This window comes from Megalops cyprinoides, chromosome 2 (genome assembly GCF_013368585.1).
Source record: "Megalops cyprinoides isolate fMegCyp1 chromosome 2, fMegCyp1.pri, whole genome shotgun sequence".
Classification (NCBI taxonomy): domain Eukaryota; kingdom Metazoa; phylum Chordata; class Actinopteri; order Elopiformes; family Megalopidae; genus Megalops; species Megalops cyprinoides.
In genome coordinates, this window is record NC_050584.1 from 47,631,792 (window position 1) to 47,651,726 (window position 19,935).

Below are 19,935 nucleotides of genomic sequence, written 5' to 3' on the forward strand. Positions count from 1 at the left end.
CCCCCACCCCCCACCCCTGTCCTCACTTTAGCTGTCACTTCCACTGCTCATGACCTCAGTTGTCATCTTGTCATCTCTTTTGCCCTTGAAGCAGAAAAATCTCTCAATTTCACAGGGACGAGACGTAAGGGCCTTGATTGCAGCAAATCGATCTCTAATCACACCGCTCTCAATGCCTTTATCCTGCGGGTTTCATCCGGACTTAAAAGGCTGGGGTTATATTTACATGCTGTGTTCTCAAGGGTTTCCTCTCTCACTGTGATTCTGATACGAGTGTCACAACATGCCATTTTAATCCTCTTTTTGGGCCATTTCTGACGCGAGGTCGCCCTGTAAAATCTCTGCCTGTGATTGCCCACTTCAGGTCCTCTCGACCGCCAAGTTACGATGGCGAAAAGGAGGTGGCCTTTTATTCAGAGTGGTCACTTGACCAAAGGGGACGTTTTTCTTTTTTTTGGTCGTACGGTCATTCCACACTTAAAATGTTGACAAGCTGCACCCCCCCAACCCCCGCCCCAGAATAGTCAACTAGCACGTAGCAATTTTCCCCAGTCAGGTTTGACCAGTTTCTCCATGCCGGAGGCCACTATTTCCAGGTGCCTCTGCTTTTTATTCGTCTTTGAGAAGACAAAGAAAAGGGGGGAAAAAACATTTTATGACATTCAATTTTGGGATGATGTCTTTTTTATGAGCGCTGCGGCATTTGTATTGCAGGGGAAGGCCTCGGTGGGAGCAGTAAAGTGTGAGCTCCGGAGCTAAAGGACAGCGGATGGTTTATGAGCGCGCCGAGAGCTCCTGGCGTCGACATGCTTCTCCAGAATGAGATGAGCTGAATAAATCTGGGGAGAGACCGGTGGCTCTGTGTTCCTTATTTTCTCTCATGCCCAGGCCTATACCTCGGAAACAAAACAGCGCCATAAAGCTCTATGGCTTTTAAAGCCATTTCTGTCCTTGAGGAATGGGGTTTGGGGGGGGGGTGGCAGGAGAGGCAGTGGGGGGGGTTGATGGTTGTTCACGCTCAGTAGCCCGGGCAGAGCGAACGGCGCGCATCTTATTCCGGGGCGCTGTATAAATTTAACGCGAGTGACAATTTACAGCTACTGCACGTCCCGAAGATGACGCGCGGAAAGGGGGGGGGGGGGCAGGGGGAGGGTGTCACACTGCCACCACTGCAAAGTGAAGCTAATTTATTACAGCATAAAAAGGCAGCTGCGGCACGCTTTCGGAGGAAGGCCTTGGCGAGGGCTGCAGGGGGCTAGGTGGCGCTCGGGGTTAATGAAGTCTTCGAGCCTGGACAGTCAGCTCCGGGAGCGAGGGAGGTGCCCTTTTTCCTCATCCCTGCCATCGGGACAGTTTGGTGACAAAGAGTCGCCACCTTCTGACATAACAACAGGGGCAGACTGCTCAGCCCTTCAACTCGTCTGCCCAGCCACCATTTAAATGGCATGCCAATCTTACACCAAGGGTGCCTGCCTCAGTAACGGCAAATCTTTTAAGGTATGACAAGACTGAGGTTTTTTTTCCCAACCTATGACACAAGATAAGTACATCACTAGTAGTACATTACATAGTTGATAAGGACAGACTTTTTTGACTCTAGAAAGAAGCAAGTGCTTTCTCGTGGATGAGGAGAAGAGTCTTCTTCTCAGAGAGCCGTGGAACAAACACCAGCCCTTTAAAAGCACGGCTGATTAAATAGGCGCTCCCTGATTGAATAGGGGAAAAGGATGCCGATTCTGCAAAACGTGCTATCCCCGCGAATCTGATTCCCTCAAACAATGACCTCAGTTAATTGTGTTATGTCAGAAATCTTTTCATGTCTTATCACGTCGAATTAAAAGTGGAGAGAGTAGCTTTACAAAAAGAGCTGAACTGCACAATCTCAGTAACCTTCAAATTCCATTAGATTTAGGTTGTTTGTCAAAGACACTTTTCTCCTTTGATGCAATTTACATATTTATCAAATCTGATCATAATGTGACGTCTTTTAATATTTTTATTTCCTTTCGGGTCCCCAGCAGAAATGTAGCGAATGTTACTTTCTCAGGTGAGGAATGTGCTGAGGTAGCAGACTGATGCGGGGGTGTGGGTTTAAAGCTCCAGCTCTATCTCCCTTACTCTGTCATACACACACACACACACACACACACAAACTTTCCACCTGAATTTCAGTTCTCTGTTTAGTTTATGTAATTCTCCCTGTCTCAGATGATGTCAGAGAGCCACGAAGTCTTCTGAAGTGATGAGAAGTTATGGTGAGATTTCCACTGCAATTCAGGTTGTGTGCTCTCTGACTCTCTCTGTGTGCTCTCTGTGGTGGTTACTACAATTATAAAAAACCCCACGAGAGGAAGTGAACTAGTGAGTCTTAATTACTAAAAAACAGCATGTTGTATGAGAATGGAAAAAGGAATGAACAAAAACGACATTACAAACTGCCGTGACTCTGATCTTTGGAACAGACTCTGGACTATTCTGTTCTGTTCTTTGAACTCTAATTAATGCTGTGTCTGACTTCAGAGGAGAGGTATTCCTGTTTCTACACTTTCCGACTTACTTTTGTGTGTCATATTCGCAGTGTCTGCCTTAGCTATTGTCTGAAAAGGGAGGCAGTGTGTGGGCGCCGATCACAGGGAATTGGACCGGACAGAACACATGCACAAATGCAGCAGGTTGTCTTTCAGATGCTGGGCGAAAATAAAGCGAGCCGGAATCACTGATGCAGCAAAAAAAAGAGGAAAAAAAAAAGTGAGTTTGGGCTCCAAAGCACATTTGTCTTCTTTTTAAAAGCTATTTTTTCTAGTCTCTTGTCTTCGTTGTTACTAAGCAGGTGGACACTGGAGACTAAGAGAGACCGGCCTGATCTTTAGCAGCACCTGCTGGTGAAGCCATGCCATTGCAGGTGTGAATTTGCAGGGACTGGCTGCCTTGGATGCTGCTGCTGCGCGCATTTGATGAGCTGAGGCAGGCAGGAAGGCTTCAGGGGAGTGCTTGGTCTGAGCACACAGCGGGGAACCAAACAACACTCCTGATACACTACACAAACACGCACGGCAGATCTATTCCGAGCACCGGGCCTTGTACAAACCGCGCTGATGAAGCCTAGGAGCAAATTAGCATTAAAAATATATCTACCTAAGCATCATTTTCAGACTCCACACGGATTTGTGCCAGGCGGTTTGTGGTGGCGGTATCAAGACTGTTGGTTTTAACGCGAAGGGGCCGTGTGTGGGTGTGTGTGTGTGTGTGTGTGTGTGTGTGTGTGTGTGTGTGTGTGTGTGTGTGTGTGTGTGTGTGTGCGTGCGTGTTTGATTCAGCCGGTCGTCCCTCAGTCTTCCGCCCGCCTGCAGCGGTACGCAGGCCGCAGCTCCATTGTTTTACACTGGGAGCCTTGTCGCGTCGGGTCGAGGCCAAGGTGGAATTTATAGCTAATGGAATTTCACACACAAGCGAGCGCCGGGCCCCGGCGAAACGCAAGCACTCACATTTACAGCAAAGTCCCCGGCCGCTCCTCGGAGACTCCTGAATGGCAAAGCCATTCGTCTCTGTGAAGGGCAGCGGAGAAAATAAAAAATAAAAACAGAGGCGAAAGCCATCTTTTTTTCTTTTCTTTTAGAAATTGAATAATGTTTTATGTTTACAGCCCCCCCTCCCTCATCCCCCCACACCCACACCAACATCCCATGTTTTTTTTAAAGGACTTAGGAAACAAAATTAGAATTAAAGGGAAAAGGGTGCCTATTGCCAATTAGCATTTTCCCAGCTCAGCACAAGCTGAAGCTCAGATCAATAAGATATTAAGCTTTTGTACATAGCAATGAAGTACACAATCACTTTGAGTCATTTAGGACATGGTGTGAGTGGAGAAACACCACTCGGGACATAAAATATTATTGACCTCCCACCGCTGCCTCACTCGTCTCCCAGGAGACAGCCAGGGCAGGGCCTTTGTGTTTGCGACTCCATACTACTGTCTTGCAGCTTCCCGATTCTGAAGTGGGAGCAGAGGGCCCCCATACGACAGACCACCAGCCAAGGGGTGATGGCCAGAATGATGGTCGCTTTCCCCTATCCCAAGGCCCAGCAATTTGGACCTGTGACACAGATTAGCCGCTGACTAGCAGATTGGAGCTCTTAAGGTTATAAAAAGTAACCAGAAGTCCGATTAGAAACAGCTCCAAGTGAAGATTTTCATTACCTAAGGATGTGAATCTGTAGATATGCCAGAGTGGTGAAGGCCTGCCAGTGATACTTGCTCATGGCCGGGCACTGTAATCAGCGCCTGCTACCAAAGGCCTGCAGTAGAAAGATTTCCATTCTTATCAATGTATCGTCTTACTCCAGGCTGCTGTTTAAAAGACTGGCTGTCTGTGGTGGGGGCGGTGACTTCTTTGAAAAAAAATATTCACTGATTTGCTGTGGTCTCAAAAATCCAAATGCAGGCTTGCCTTTGCCACCGGTGCTCCGTCTGAGGCTCTTTTTCTGAAAGGCCCCATCGGTCTCAAAGCTCCAGAACTTGATTTTATGATGAGGAAATGTCACCATTGTCACCGCCAGTCCTTAACACCTCATAACCCCCCCCCCCCCCACACCACCGCCTCCACCAGAGTCTTTCCCACAAGTCCCTGGCGTCTGTGTCCACCTCTGAGGACTGAGAGGAGAGACATAATGTATTAGGTCCTGCTTGTTTTTACAACCAGTGATAAATGTATGTATTATTCAAAATGGGAGATTAATAATGCATGTGGCTCTTTAATGTTTCATTCATGTGTGGGGTTGAGAGTGAGCGTGAACTCTGCACCGCTCGACCCAGGTAGCGGTGATATTCCTCCAGCCAAGGTGTCAGTCCTCCCCTCTTCTCCTCTGGTGTGCGGCGATGCTCCATCACTTATTCATCCGCTGGCGTCTCTCAGGACGCAAACGCATGATTTCTCTTTGTTAACAGCGTGGCCGAAGCTGTACATTTTTCATTTCAGAACATTATTCATGGCAGCATCCATGTAGACAAAAAGCCTACAGACACAGGTGTGAGGGCTGGTATCTAAGTAGCCATCGGGGTGCATTGCAAACGCGGGGCATGGCGGTCTGTTGCGGTAGAGGGTCCTGGCAGATGTAGACGCTGAGAGAGAGGGACTCTATCCCTTTTGGGCTGCGGTGGGGCTGCGAATAAGCCACTGCAGTCTATGTTCAGCCGTGTGGATCCTAATGAAACCGGCTCTCTCCCTTTGGAAATGAGGAGTGACACTCATGTTTCTGCGGTACATCCTGAACTGGATAACAAGGCGAACACTGTGATACCTGAACAAAGGCGGCCCGTTGTGGAGCTTGTATGTGACACGGAATACAGCGGAAAGCTGGAATAGGAATGAGCGGGATAGCAGGTAGAGAGGCCTTTTGTTCGGTGGCTCTGCTATTCATATCGGATTTGATTAGCTTGAATAGCATTCCTCACTCCTTGTGCGAGTTTGGTCCTTTCACCAAATAAATCAAGGCCGATTTGATTTATGATGCAGTAAATTCAGCGGCCTGTCATGGACATCATGTAAATTGTGACACACACCTTGAGCGGAATATCTCCCAAGTGGATCTTGAGGTCATTATTGCATGCTAGTAAAAAAAAAAAAAAAAAAAACACCTACGTTGAATTCAATTTTGGACCCTGCTTGTGCCCTAATCTTTGCACAACATCAGCATTTCCATATTATTGTGTATTTATTAACAGTGGGTTTCTTCTTGCAATCAGCATGTACAATGCCACACTGTATTTTTCTTACTCCATAATCTAGTTCTTTTGTATGAAATTCTCCAGCCGTGTGATTATGCAGTTCCCTGTTGAAAGCGCTGTGTGGAGTGCGCATCTAGAGAGCAGAGCTGCCAGGAATGTCTCTGCTCTGCAGGACACTCCGGCCTCCAACTGCATCACGCCATGATTGCTGAATCCTCCCTGCTAGCGAGGGCAGGTTTGGGATTCAAGGTGACGAGGGTCCCTGTTCACACTCAATTGTTTATGGCTGCTCATCACTCTCTGTTGGGCATACAGGGCAGAGTGACCCCTTAGTGTGAAAGATCCAAGGTCTTTTGTAACTGCAGGATAATCCTTCTATTTCGCCTAGGTGGACTCTCCACTGCACGACTTTAATATGTTTCTCTCTGTCTGTGGAATATGAGATACCCCTTCTCTCGTGCTTTGAGAGAAAGAGAGAGATGTTGTGTCATCAGCCATGCCAGTGTAAGCCATGCATTGGGCAGTCTAACAGCCAGGTGTTTCTAACATCAGACACGCATCTCTGTCTCCCCCCAGCCAACCTAAAGCCAGAGCGTGAGAAGAGGGTGGTGTTTCTGACCGCTCGCGTGCACCCTGGAGAGTCACCTGCCTCCTTCATCTGCCAAGGTGAGTCGTGACCCCCCCCCCCCCCGCACACCCCCGCACACCCCCGCACACCCCTGATGTATGCCTCCTCATCCCCCCGCCCTCTGAAAGCACCCCACCTGCGAGTTCCAAACACGCTGTGAGTGAGGCTTCTTCTTATATCATCCTGAAAGCTCATTAATCACTGATGGTATTACAGGAGGTTCAGGCGTGTGGAACTATTTCAATGGAGGCAGAAAGAATGAGAAGAAAATATGAGCAAGAAGAAAATTATAAAAACGCCACTTATCCTGCCTGCACTCCCCTCATAACATAACTTGTATTTTGACAGCAGCTCCACAAGAGCTATTATAAAGACACTGATGTGTCTAGTGATCGTGTCAAACTAAAAGCCTTTTATTCCATTTAAGGGTAACGTTGCTCGCGGAGACAGTCCCCCTCCTGTACAGCACAGACAGGACAGCGAAAGCAGGGAAAGTGAAGATGGTTCAAATGCGCTGGCTTATGTTATTCAGTCTGTTAGACAGAGATTCATTCATCAGAGAGAACACATCGGAAGGTTTCACCAACAATATCAAATATGGCGGCAGTGTAGCATAGTGGTAAGGAGCAGGACTTGTAACTGAAAAGTTGCTGGTTCAGTTCCCCGCAAGGGCACTGCTGTTGTACCCTTGGACAAGGTACAACCCAGAATTACTGGGTAACGTAAAAAATTTGTAAGTTGCGATAAGAGCATCTGCTAAATGCCAATAACGTAATGTAATTCCACTTCCTGTTGTTGGAAGTAGTGTGACGTTTTAAGCATGCCCACACCTTTCTACTGTGCAGCGTAAAGGGTGGGCTTATTGGTGCAGTTGTGTGTGAGCAGAGAGCTACTCTAGGCATAGAAAAATAGTGTATTGCTTTTGCTCCTTTTTTGTCACCCCACAGTTGCCTCCTTGTTGAGGTCAGCATAGAGGACAGATTAGTTCTGGCAATAAACAGATTTTATCACAGCCACCTGAGAAAATCCACTCAGTGTTCTCACTGCTCAGACCGCTAGCCCAACTGCAGCCCCTCAATAACCAGGCAACAGGCTGACCGTATACACCCTCTTTGTCTGCCGCTCTGTGTCTGTGGACATTCTAATCAGGTTTCGTGCGTGAGCTTGCCAACTTTAAATCATTTCATAAAATCGTCATCCTGGCAAACGGCTCGCGGCTCTGTCGCCCGTCAGGGGACAGGGGACGGTGTGACTTTGAGCTGGGCTCTGGACGAGGCCGGGCGGACTAGCAGCCGGCCAAACACAGATGTGCATGACTAAACCAGGGGAGCGAGCAGTCCCGAGCCTGCGCCCGCACTCCCGCACTCCCCCTGCCTAGCACATTGACTCAATTAGAGAGCTTTTTATGCCTCCATTAGTGATAATGAGCGGGACTGAGGGGGGGGGGGGGGGGGGGGGGGTGGGAGAGCAGGGCAGGAGGGAGGGAGGGGTGGAGTGGCTGTCTGCCCTCCTCTGTTTCCTGTTTACCTGTCAGTTCTGCTCCTTCAGTACAGGGCAGTGCGGGGCCTCAGGGCAGCCGGCACTGTTGACATCTCTTTCTCCCTCTCAGCTGAGACAGATAGCATTATCTCTCTCACTCACTATTTGGGCTCTTATAGGCTAATCAGGTCTGTGCTGTCTGTTTTTATCCCGCTGCCTGCTGTATTTCATTTGTATTGACTATGGGCGAATGTCTCAGATCTCCACTCTGATTTTGTATGCCTTCCCTTTTTTTGCCCTTTATTTTTACTCCTAGAAATTCAATTAACTGGAGCCTCTGTTTCAATTAAGTCAGGCTTACAACCATGGGTGGATTTGTGAGATTTTTTTTGCCGTACACAAAGACCAACAGAACCATTGAAATATGAAAAGCTCAGCTTAACTACAAATACTCACTAGTGATATAAGTCCACCTTGAGGCAGTTCTCTCAGTTGAACTTCAGAGATTATCCCGTTAAACTAGAAGTAGATGACCCATGTAATCAAGAGGAACAGATAGCAGGATGCTATGTTAAAAGGACATTAAATAACCCCAGAATTTTACAGGTGTGAACAAAACATATACAGTCTATATTTCATTTTTTTCACTTATTAACTATTAACTAAATAGAACACCTAACATCCATTAAAAACAAATATCCCAGTATTCAGTCATGTCGACGAATCCCCGGTATGCAGTAATACATAATTACAACTTTACAACAATATTCAATCCACATCACTAGCAGCATTTGGTTTAACTGTCCCATAAATTCTGTGCAATCATGACACACCACAGCATCCGCTGCCCATAATCTCTCTGATTGTCTCTCTGATGGTCATGTTTACACAGGCATAATAGACTTTCTGGTCAGCCAGCATCCGGCGGCACGAGTCCTGCGCGATCATTTGGTCTTTAAAATTGTTCCCATGCTCAATCCTGATGGCGTCTACTTGGGCAACTACAGGTAAGGCCACACATCGTCCTTCTGGGGCCTGGGATCAGACAGCCTGTGGTTATGAAGCCATGGTTAAACATTGCTGAGTATTAGTTTGTTGTAGAAGTGGCCCAGAATGCACTCTTGAAACTTAGAGAGGATCTAATACTCTTTAAATGTTTTTACCTTGGAGCCCTGCCTAGCCATACATTCATCTTTATGTAAGGATTTAATTTGTTTGCTTAGTTACGATAATTGGCCTTCTTGGCATATGTTTATTTTCTCTGTATCAACTGCTTACCCCCCCCCCCCCCCCCCCCCCCCCCCATCTGACATTTACTGCTAAAAACGAGATAGGTTTGATCCATTTAGAATTAAACGCCTGCAACCCGAAAACACATGCATAAATTGCTCTGCTTTAGAAAAAGAAGAAGAGGAATGAGAGTCATTATCTCTTCGGGCACACCTATTGCGTTCTGCTCTCATCTGAAGATTTATGGCCCAGTCACTCTTGCGTTATAGATTTGAATTAAGTTGAGGGGGCATGTATGGAAAGCAGTCGATGGGGGTATCTGCCCACTCATTCTCTATTCCTCCCTTTATTTCTGAACGCCAGCCTTGGGAGCTCAACTGCTGCTTTTTCTTCCTGCGTTTTATATATTTATTTATTTATTTATTTTTGTATTGGCACTTCAGCCGAGTGTAATTGCTGCAGCACTCCAGACTGTTGCAGATATTCTGAATCGATCCGGGGGCCGTATTCCCCGGTGCCCCTGGCCGGCCGGGTCCCTCGCCCACTGCACCTGCTCCTATGTTTACCTGATGAACATAGTCTTTGTTCGAAACCACCTGTCTTTGCCGCACGGCACGCTGTATCGAGACGTCCTGCGCCGGGGGTTTTGCCGTGTTTTGACGTCGCTCAGCGGCACCGCTGCGTCTGGGGATGTGCCACAGTCTGTGTTTATAACAAGTGGCACAGGCTCCATGGGCATCGTTTCCACTTCCCACTCCATAATTGCCTTTACTTAATGGGGTGGACATGAGGAATACCAATGCGCCGGAGTTGGCAAAACTGTGTTCGTTGCTGCCATCTAGTGTCGGCTCCTCTGCACCGCGCTCGGCCCCCTCCACAGTGCGAGAGGTGAGCTATCATGATGCAGGTTGCCGGTGACAGGGGTTAAAAACCGCTTGTTGGCACTGTTGACCTTCAAGCACCATTCTCATCAGCTCAGAGAAATGACACGGGTTTCAGTGAATGGTGATCAGCTCCATATTAATGTAAAGTAAATTAGGGGAGGTTTGGGCTGATTGGCCTTTCTGCCGGATCAGCAGCGGAGCGCGTCTGGAGTGAGGATCGAAGAGACGCAGGGAAAGGGATGGGAATCGATCAGCGCTGACCACAGATTAGTATTTCAAGCATGCCTCCTTACACGGTGGCATTGACAGAAGCCCCTGTGAAAGTCATGGATACTCAGTCAGCGGTCAATAGTGCTGAGGCCTCGGCAAGCCGACTGGATGCTGCTAAAGGTGCTGTCTGATGTCTTGTTGTTTCTCCCTTTTGATTCTGAGTTCAGCGTGTTTTCTGAACCAGGCTCAGGCTTCAGCGAGCCCTGGGTGGATGGGCTGACTGTGAGCTCCATGACAACACAAGCAGTGTGATGTTGACGACCCTTTAATTACAATCTGAACAGGGTGGTATTAAGTGAACTGGACCTAGCTGCAGTCTTTCCATGTAGTGACCAAATCTCTGGGAACCAGTGTAAACATTGAAATGTAAACATAAAAATTTTTCAGGGTATCATTTGCGCCAATCTGAACCAATGGTGTTTAAATAACATAGATGAAAATAGCATTATAGTAAATATTATATATATATATATATATATATATATATATATATATATATATATATACATATATAAAGCTGAGAAGTGATCAAAGTCTTGCTCAGTATCAAAGTAGTGCCCCATGCTCTTTGTGATTGTGTGCGCGGGTCTGTGGTGAGCGAAGGACCGGCTTGTCTTTTCCAGGTGTTCACTGATGGGCTTCGACCTGAACCGCCACTGGCAAGATCCCTCCCCCTGGGCTCACCCCACCCTGCACACGGTCAAGCAGCTGATCGTCCACATGAACCAAGACCCTGTGAGTGCCACCCACCATGCTGTCCTCACACTGTGTGTTTCTCGCAGAATGCACACTCCCTTTATTTACAGAGGCCACACACACTCCACATTACGTTATCACATGTGCATAACACACTCTTACTGTGTGTACCCACGGCAGGCCCTCCTTCCCCCATACACATGCTGTTTGTACTGAATGTCATTTACGCCTGCTATTTATTGCAGCTCTTTTTTCATTAACAGCTGTGATCAGAAAACGCACTCGACAGCTGTTTCTGCTCCACATTTGCATCTGAAGAATGTCTGTTCAGATATTGCGGTTATATTTCATACAACTCATACAAAACATTGCGATCGCTGTTTGATCCTCCGTTCTCAAAGCATTAGACATTAATGCATCTTGCGCCATATCAGTCACCGGGAGGAGCCCATCAAACTGAAAACCGTCTCGCCCCATACCAGACACATGGCTGACCAACGCGTTTCTCATCCACACTGTCGTCTAATTAAAGCTTAAATGTTTGGGATATTTTCCCGATTAGCCGAGTGCCAGAGGAACGCTCCTCAGCATGTGGCAGTATGAGGCGACAAAGAGAAGAGGCGCGTCTGCTGTAACATTCGGAGTCAGCAACTCCCCGCGTTTGTTTATCACTGGGAGTTTTAGAGGCCAGGTGTCCATATTGTCTATTCAGCCTACACTTTCTTTGTCGGAGAACTGCGCTTCGTTTTTTTTTCGCCTTCATGTTAATTATAAGTGGAAACGCAGGTTGTAGGATTACTGAAGGTCAGAGCCTGTCCTGGGAATCGTCTGCCCTTTCCTGCACTTTCAAATTCTGATAAGACCGGGGCCGTTGTGCTGAGCACAGGGGCACGGCTCCCAGCTTAACCTTTTCCCTGAGCGCTGACACGCTGATCGATGGGCTCCTTCATGGCAGAGTGATCTGCTCATGTCCCTTTCGCTCTCGCAAACACACACACGCGCGCACTTGCGCACACACTTGCGCACAAACGCGCACACAAACACACACGCACACCCTTTTTCACACAGGTTCTTATGCATGTGCACAAAAATACACACACATCTTATACACACACCTTCCTCACACACAAACACTTTGCCTCTAATGATTGTTCTTATAAATAGACAGACGCACATATCTGACACTGTCATAAATGCAGGCTTTTATTCCCTTTCTCACACACACCTATATTCCTCACATGCACAAACTCTCTCTCTCCTCTCTCTTATGCGTTCACCTTCAAAAAGACAAACGCACAAACACACACCTGCATGCAGATACAGGGTGCAAAGGAGGCACTCATCTACATACGACACCTGTATAAAGACAGTAGAACCATCAACGGGGTTGAATGTATACCAGGCAGTATTTGACCATCTGGAATATACCCTCATTTATGTGCTAGTGAGCAGTTGCTAGTCCAGTTAGCTCAGTGTGGGGGACTTCTGAATCTCATTCAGAGTGTGAAGAACTGTACTAATCAGGAACATGGGGGTGGAAGATGCTGGGGGCCCACCTCTCTGTGGAGTGCCTGCCCAGAAGGTTGGGCTCTCTTCTGGGCCTCTGCCACCTCGCTGCTGTGTGAATCCCCAAGGATCTCAACACGTCCCGTCTGTCCCGCCCAGGGAAAGCGTGCCAAAATATACCCCGCCCTCCCCTCTGCCCAGCCCGGCCTGGCCTGTCACAAAAAGCCTGGGCCTCCACATTTCAGCTAATCACATCAGACACAGCACTCAGATTTGGGACACTGAAACGCCAATCCCAGTGCCAGCTCCATGGCCACAGGCCTCGCCCTTCATCCGGTTTTGTCTCCAACTGTGCAGATGCACTAATGAGGGTACAAGGCCACGGTCTGAGGAAACAAGCGAGGATCATCGCTGGGGTAACATGCTGGACCTTATCTGTGTGTTTCCTCCTGCTGGCAGATGGTAGCAGACATTTAGGATTCCAAGCTGCCATCAGATATTTGACTCCTGAAGAATTTCAAGGCAAAGGCCTTTCGGGGACACAGAAAGGGCTCAATGGCATTCTGAAAGCCGTAGAAAAAATGCTCTTCTTCTGTGCCTCACGTATATCTGATGTTCTCTATAAGAAGTTATATGTCAGTCTTTGAATTTGATTTAATTCTGTCAGCTCTAATGATACCACAGGGGAAAAAATTATGAAAACTTGTTCACCAGACCACTACAGAACTGGTCTTTCTAATCGAGTCATACCTTTATCTTGATTTTCTGTGATATCTTTCAAAATGACTGACTTATGAGGGTGGGAAGATAAGCCTTCTCATTTGTACAATGTTATTTTCAGCTCAGTGCACCTCATCCGATAAATCTTGTAATATGTGTCTCATTTCTCAGGAAAAATTGCAGTTGATAGCACAAAAAATGATGCAAGAAAATCAGAGCGTTGTTTAAAAATGTGCCATCTTAATTCTGAAAGTGCATGTTGATATAAAATGAAAATGGGGAAAAAGTAAGCGAATCAAGTAAATATAGTCTGTTCTTAAGCTCTTTGTTTGTTTTGAAAAAAGAAAAGGAATTAAAAAAGAAACAAATGGACCCATCCCCCAAATAAAATAATGCTTTTCCACCCCATTTATCAGTGTGAAAGAAGGATTGTTTTTGATTGGCTGATTACTAAGAACATTCATCATGGCGAATGTATCCCCACCAATCTGACAACGCCATTTTGGATAATTTGTTAAGGATGACAAAAGGGCCCGTATTGCCATAGTTCATTTCTGACCTTTTTAATATTAGAAAATTAATTTTCCATATGAAACAAATGTATTAGATGCTGTCAGGCAGGCTAGATGGATATTGCACCTTGAATATCCCCTCCCCTGCTTTCTGTAATTTTTTTTTTTTTTTCTGGCTTTTGTCTTCAGTACGTATTCAGTGCACTGGGAACACGCAGCTAGCGTCTGTCTGCTGAGATGTCCTTTGGTGTCATCAGCCTATTTCTTGTACATTTCCGAGATTTACGGCCAATTTATCCTCATCATCACTCCCCCTTTTCCCACAAACATCTCCTCCAGTTCGAGGCAGAAATAGCTTGCCCTCGCAGCGCGGGGACTTTGTGGCCGCTCCTAAAGACGATTTTGTCACACAATGGAGCGAAGATCACCAACGGCGGGGCCGTAGATTCTGAGGGACACGGGAGTCAGTCGCACCGACTGCTTAGCCAGTTATTTTTGTGTTTTTCCTGGCACACGGGATCTCCAGACAGATGCGGCTGCTTATGAAGCCACCGACAGCCCGTAGCGGACTGCTGTCTGCCTGCCCGTTCGGCTTGATTACAAGTCACCTCTGTGTTAAAAAGGGCTAAATATGTCCATCAATTAGTCGGTGGCTGTGTGGGAATGAATGCTGAAAGGGATGAGCCCTGCAGCCGACTTCTGTCCCAGCCTCATCCCTGGGCTGACAGTGGAAATGTTCTGACAGCTAAATTAAATGTAACATTGGAGTTTATACATGGACCTCTTCACAGTGATATGCATGAACACAAAAATAATCATTTTTACATATTTTATATCTACTATTTTATATTTATTATATTAATAATTAAAATATGTAGCTAATATATGCTATATACCATCATTTAAATTATTTTACAATATATTGTATATATTTTCAAAGAGAATTGTCCTACAAAACAGAATCAAAAACAGCAGCATTAATATTTTGTTCTGATTGTTATTAGTCTGATGTGGTGCTAGGCAACAGTAGCTAATAAGGCACTCTACACTTGTTCTTAGCCCCCGCCTTTATAATGAGTTCACTGTATGTGAAAGTAAGGAGTCAAAATTAAAACAAAACATTTTGCAAGTTTTGACAAAAGATTTGAATTTGTTATTGATTTTTTAAAGGTATTGCCATGGCTAAAGGCTTTGTGGATTGAATCAACTCCTAAGTCTCTAATCCTGCTTAAATCAGCACCATTTTGCCGTGTAAAAGATAAGCGAAACATTTACGGCCCTTAAAGGCCTGGTCTAATTAATATGCAGCAGATAAGTACTCTCCAGACAAAATTAATTTGACCTTCCACTTAAAAGTAAACTGCTGCAACACCAGTTCAATAAAACTGAGCTAAAGACCTTCAATGGAATGGGAGGGTACAGTAGCTCGCTTAAACGTCCCTTTTAGATCCACGATAAACAGGTCTGAATCTCATTCCTTTTTATCTTTTCAAGTCAGGTATGGGATGCACCTGTGCATCTTCAGACAGTAAACTGGCTTCTGCTTTTCGCATTGGTGCCTAATTGCTTGATTGCTTTATTGAAGTGGTAATCAGAGGCACAAGTCAACTCGTCTGCTCACCCCAGGATTTAATCAGCTGTTAGCTGAACTGGATCAATTCAAATATGTGGAGACTGCTGGCTCACGCCATGCAGTGGGGGTCCCACGAACTGCGTCAGTCTGCTTCTGTCCTCTTTCACACCTTGGAAAGGAAAACACCACATAAGTAAGGAGAAGGAGCGTTTCTGTGTAATATTATCCTGGCCCACACAGCATGACCCTTCTATAATGTACAGGATCAAGCCACTGAAGTAAGGCCGTGCATATATTTCATCCTAAATATTAATTACACCGTTAACAAAGCAGGCTCAGCCAGAATAATTTAGTACCCAGTAAATATCCTAGCATTACACAGTGAGATCTGATTTAACAAGAGGAAGGGTCGGCATGAATGTGTGTGTGGAAAACAACCCAGCCTGTTGTCCCCACCATCCTCTATCCACCTCCTTTTAGCTGGGTTAGCACAGCCGATTAGAGAGCTTTTTGCCTCTATTAGACCCTGGGAACTCCTTCAAGTGGCTGATGGAGCTGCCTTAATGGCGGCTGCGTTTTGCTTTCTTTTTCTCTTTTTTTGTTGTTTCCCCCTCTTCCTCTTGGGCTCCATCCATCAGGCTGCCAGAGCCTGCTGCCGGCCCACTCCCAGCCACAATATTTCACAGCCAGCCATCAGAGGAGCTGACAGCGCGCCGCTCGCCAGGAAATTGCTTTGGCTGTGAGCAGAATTTCAAGCACCGCGTCGCCTGGGCTCCTCTCCACCCCCCCCCCCCTTCCCTCCCCCTGCCTGACGACCCCCGGGAGCCGAGTTGCGCCACAGAATGTGTAATGAGAGGAGAGAGGAGAGCGCTGGAGAGAGCGGGAGAAAGGCAGAAAAAGGAAGGAACGCTGTGTTGTGCTGTGCTGTGGTACACTGTGCGGTGCTGAGCTGTGCTGCGTTGTGCTGGAGAACAAGGGGTCAGGAGGAGTGAGAGGCAGCCTATCAGGCCCATTACTTCTGCATCACAGTTTGACAGTGTGTACATGACTTGGGAGAGAGCTGGAGTCCTTTACTGAGGCTATTGTAGCGTGGGAGCAGCTGGGAATTTAGACATTAGAGCGCTCCACCTCAAACCATCGCCCTTGAGGTGGAGCGCCTCCGTATGTCACGCCTGCCGTCGTGCTCACGGCTCCGGTTTAAGCTCTTGGCATACGGCGTCCCCTTCAGACACCCGTTACCTCGCCACAGTGTCAAACCAGCGCAAGCTGTGCCCACCTCCAAAGAAAACACACTCTGAGCCCCTAAGCACTGGCGCACAGGGTTAATGAACAAGGCACAGGAAGACCCCCGGAGCAGGTGCGCTTTGAGGAGTGCCGCAGGAAGGAGCGTGGCACTTCTTTCTACTCTATTCTTACATCTCGCAAGCGCTCCCAGAGCTGTGTGAGCAGCAGCCTGCCAGCCCATCCCTCAGTGGTGGTAAACCCCGCTACTACGTGGGCTGTGTGATTGCAGGCATGTCTGTAGGCTTCTCCCTGGGTTGCCTCCAGCTCTCGCCTGTGTGGGACGGACGGGGACGCTACCTGCTACGCTTTCTTTTCTGCGGATGAAAGCGAACCTCTCTCTTGTGGGAGCCGGGCCCGCTCCTCAGACTCTCTGCCTCCTCTCTGACACTGCTGAGAGAGAACTCTTTCAGGTGACAATCATATGCTGCTGTTGCCTTCCTCGGGGAGCTCCGAGACGTGAACAATTTGTATGACACGACTTATTTCTGTACAGCTTATTGTTTTGACTGGTTTTACAGTGAAGGGAATCTGTGTTGCAGCAGTTCTGGGAGAGTTGTGGGTCCAGGTAGGTAGGTAGTCTCAGTAGTTCTAGGGAAGTACCATTGACTAAAACAGGATTATGGGATTGCTTACATCGCAGCTAGGATTCTCCACGTATACCTAGCATCTAATATCAATCAAACCCTGTATTATACTAATATAATGATACAATTCTGAATTAAAGCAGCCACTCATGTGTAAACCATTCTCATCTTAAAAACCACTAGCAACATCTGTCTCATGAAAGACTTCCAATCAAGGGGCGATAATTTGCACAGTGTGGCACCTGTTTCTGGCGTGATTGAGCGTCAGCCTCTCGCTCTGCCCCGCAGAAAGTGAGCCTGGAGTTCTACATTGACGTGCACGCCCACTCCACCATGATGAATGGCTTCATGTACGGGAACGTGTTCGAGGAGGAGGAGCGCGTCCAGAGGCAGGCCGTCTTCCCCCGACTGCTGTGCAACAACGCGCCGGACTTCTCCTTCGTGAGTGCTCCACCTTAGTGCCGCCGCCGCCGCTGTCACTCCGCATTTGGAGAGCTCGCCGTGCGTTGCATGTCACACATTCAGGTGGAGAAGAAAGGGCTCTCTCTCTGTGGAGGAAATAAGAGGCAGGGTTTTGTGCAGGGTGCCAGGGTTATCACCCTGTGTCATTTAGGATGCATTCTGAGGGATCTTTATCAAGCCCGCTTGGGACGTCAGGAACCCTCATGACTGCACCTCTGATGCCACGGTACCTTATGTGCTGGGTTCGATTTTTGGTTGAGAGTGGCATGCCCTTCTCACAGGCCCCCTACAGCACGCTGCTGGGGCAGCAATAGTGGTAAGGAGCAGGACCGAAAGGTTGCTGGTTCAATTCACCACTGGGGCACTGCTGTTGTACCCTTGGGTATGGTACCTAACCCAGAATTGCCTAAGTATCCAGCTGTATAAATGGATAGCATATACAAATTGAAAACTATGTAAATTGCTCTGGAGAAGAGCGTCTGCTAAATGCCTGTAATGTAATGTAATGCTAACCTGAATTTCCTTAGATTCCTTGAAGTTCTCCTGTGCTATTGTAGCATAGTTCTGAAGTATAATTAAGCAGAAGAACATTTACTATTGAAGGTGTGTGATTAGTTTCCTTAGCTGAGGACCGTAGGCCTTAGCTTGGTAAGGTACTCATATCTCTTACTGTGCTGCACGGAGGCCAAGGCTTATGGTCTCCTGAGTTTAAAACACAGGAGTCACAATTTCCCCCTTTAAACGAAAAAGGAAAGTCAATGCCAGCTCATGAGCTTAAACAGAGGATGCAGAAATCTCATCTTTAAACTGATCACCAACCTGTTGTCATTTGTTTTCCCTGATTAGCAAGTGTGCCAATTAGCTAAATAATCCCTAACCAATTGGGCTTAGGGTTGCTGATTAGTTTTAAAATTATTTCAAGCTCCAGTTAGATATTTTTGTTTTCATGGTGGTGATTATGATAATATGACAATGGTTATATTGAATTAAATCATTTAGCATTTTTCAGAGAACAATACTCCGAAGTCTCAAAGGGTCACTTTTATGTTCAAAGACAGAAGTTGCATTGAATCCTGTTATTCAACTTCCCTGCTATTGGTTTAAGTGCTGAGGTGTGCAATGATCAAGGTTTAGTTAAAGCAATGTTATATATTTTAAAATTTCAACATAGTTTATAATGGGCCTTTTTGTTTAGAAAACTTCCACGTACACTATCAGAATTGAAATGGGCTTCCATATACTCTCTGAATGCAGATACTGGAGCTACTGTGAAACTCAAATTAATTGGAGGAATTCAACCTTTAGCCCCCACCTGAAGTGGTTGATAGGCAAATGGATTTTGTAAGAATCACATTCTGGTCAAGATGTACAGTAGTTCTGGTGTGATATAGGACTTCTTGTAGTAGGTAGTTGCACAGCCAGCTTTGGCCAATAACAATGTGTTGCTGTTAAAATGTTAAGTTTTGTGTTCTTAAAAAATTGTAATTGCTAAAATCTTCACTAAGATAACATGTATTGTTTTTTTATTATTCAAAGATTTAAAAAGGTACACGTTTATTTCTGATTGCACAATAATAAACTAGTTTACAGTCCATGATACTTATCATTAGTTGAATAGGTTTATGCTGGCCAACAGTTTTGGAGTTTTGGAGGTGTATATTTACATGGTGGGACATGTAGTTCAAAACAAACTGTGTTTCTTAAATCGAGGACAACATATGGATAGCATTTAACTAGTGTGAACCTAAACAAATCTCTCACTGCATTTTTTCACACCTAAGCGATAGGCTAGAATTACATTCACAAGAGGCCTCTAAAATGAGGAACTGATTTGGCTTCCACAGTTTTACTCAGGTTTATATTCTGTCCAATATAGCATTGGAGATGACAGCGTTCTGACTGGATGGCTGCAATGGGAGCTTGAGTGTCTTGCTGAGGTGAAAGCACGCTCGATAGTGGGAGCTCAGAGGCAGATGAGTAAAGCTCCCTGTGTTGGCGATGGCCTCAGGGCTCGGGTCCATCTCTCAGCCCTGTGCATGAGGTTATGACCCAGGGAACGGAGGAGAACAGGAATGTATTCTGCAGCACGGTAGTAGACCCAAAGTTTAGCTAAGACCATTTCTGTATCAACAGTGTAGTATAGTGGTAAGGAGCAGGACTCATAACCAAAAGGTTGCTGGTTCGATTCCCTGCTGGCGCTCTATCGCTGTACCCTTGGGCAAGAATTGCCTCAGTAAATACCCAGCTGTATAAATGGATAACATGTAAAAAGAAATTGTAACCTATGTAAGTTGCTCTGGATAAGAGTGTTTGCTAAATGACAATGTACTATAATCCTCCATCTCCCCACTGTTCCAGACTGTAAAAGAAAATGAAAATGAA

General features: G+C 46.4%; 1 protein-coding gene across 2 annotated transcripts in view; it reads left to right on the plus strand.

Annotated features, from left to right (window-relative positions):
- The window catches only part of agbl4 (ATP/GTP binding protein-like 4), a 304,739-nt gene that overhangs the window by 271,211 nt on the left and 13,593 nt on the right, over positions 1 to 19,935 (plus strand). For both annotated transcript variants that reach the window (XM_036521635.1, XM_036521636.1), the window contains exons 7-10: positions 6,302 to 6,391; positions 8,725 to 8,839; positions 10,840 to 10,951; positions 17,380 to 17,532. In XM_036521635.1, the coding sequence (XP_036377528.1) occupies positions 6,302 to 6,391; positions 8,725 to 8,839; positions 10,840 to 10,951; positions 17,380 to 17,532 (470 nt within the window). The remainder of the gene's footprint in view (positions 1 to 6,301; positions 6,392 to 8,724; positions 8,840 to 10,839; positions 10,952 to 17,379; positions 17,533 to 19,935) is intronic.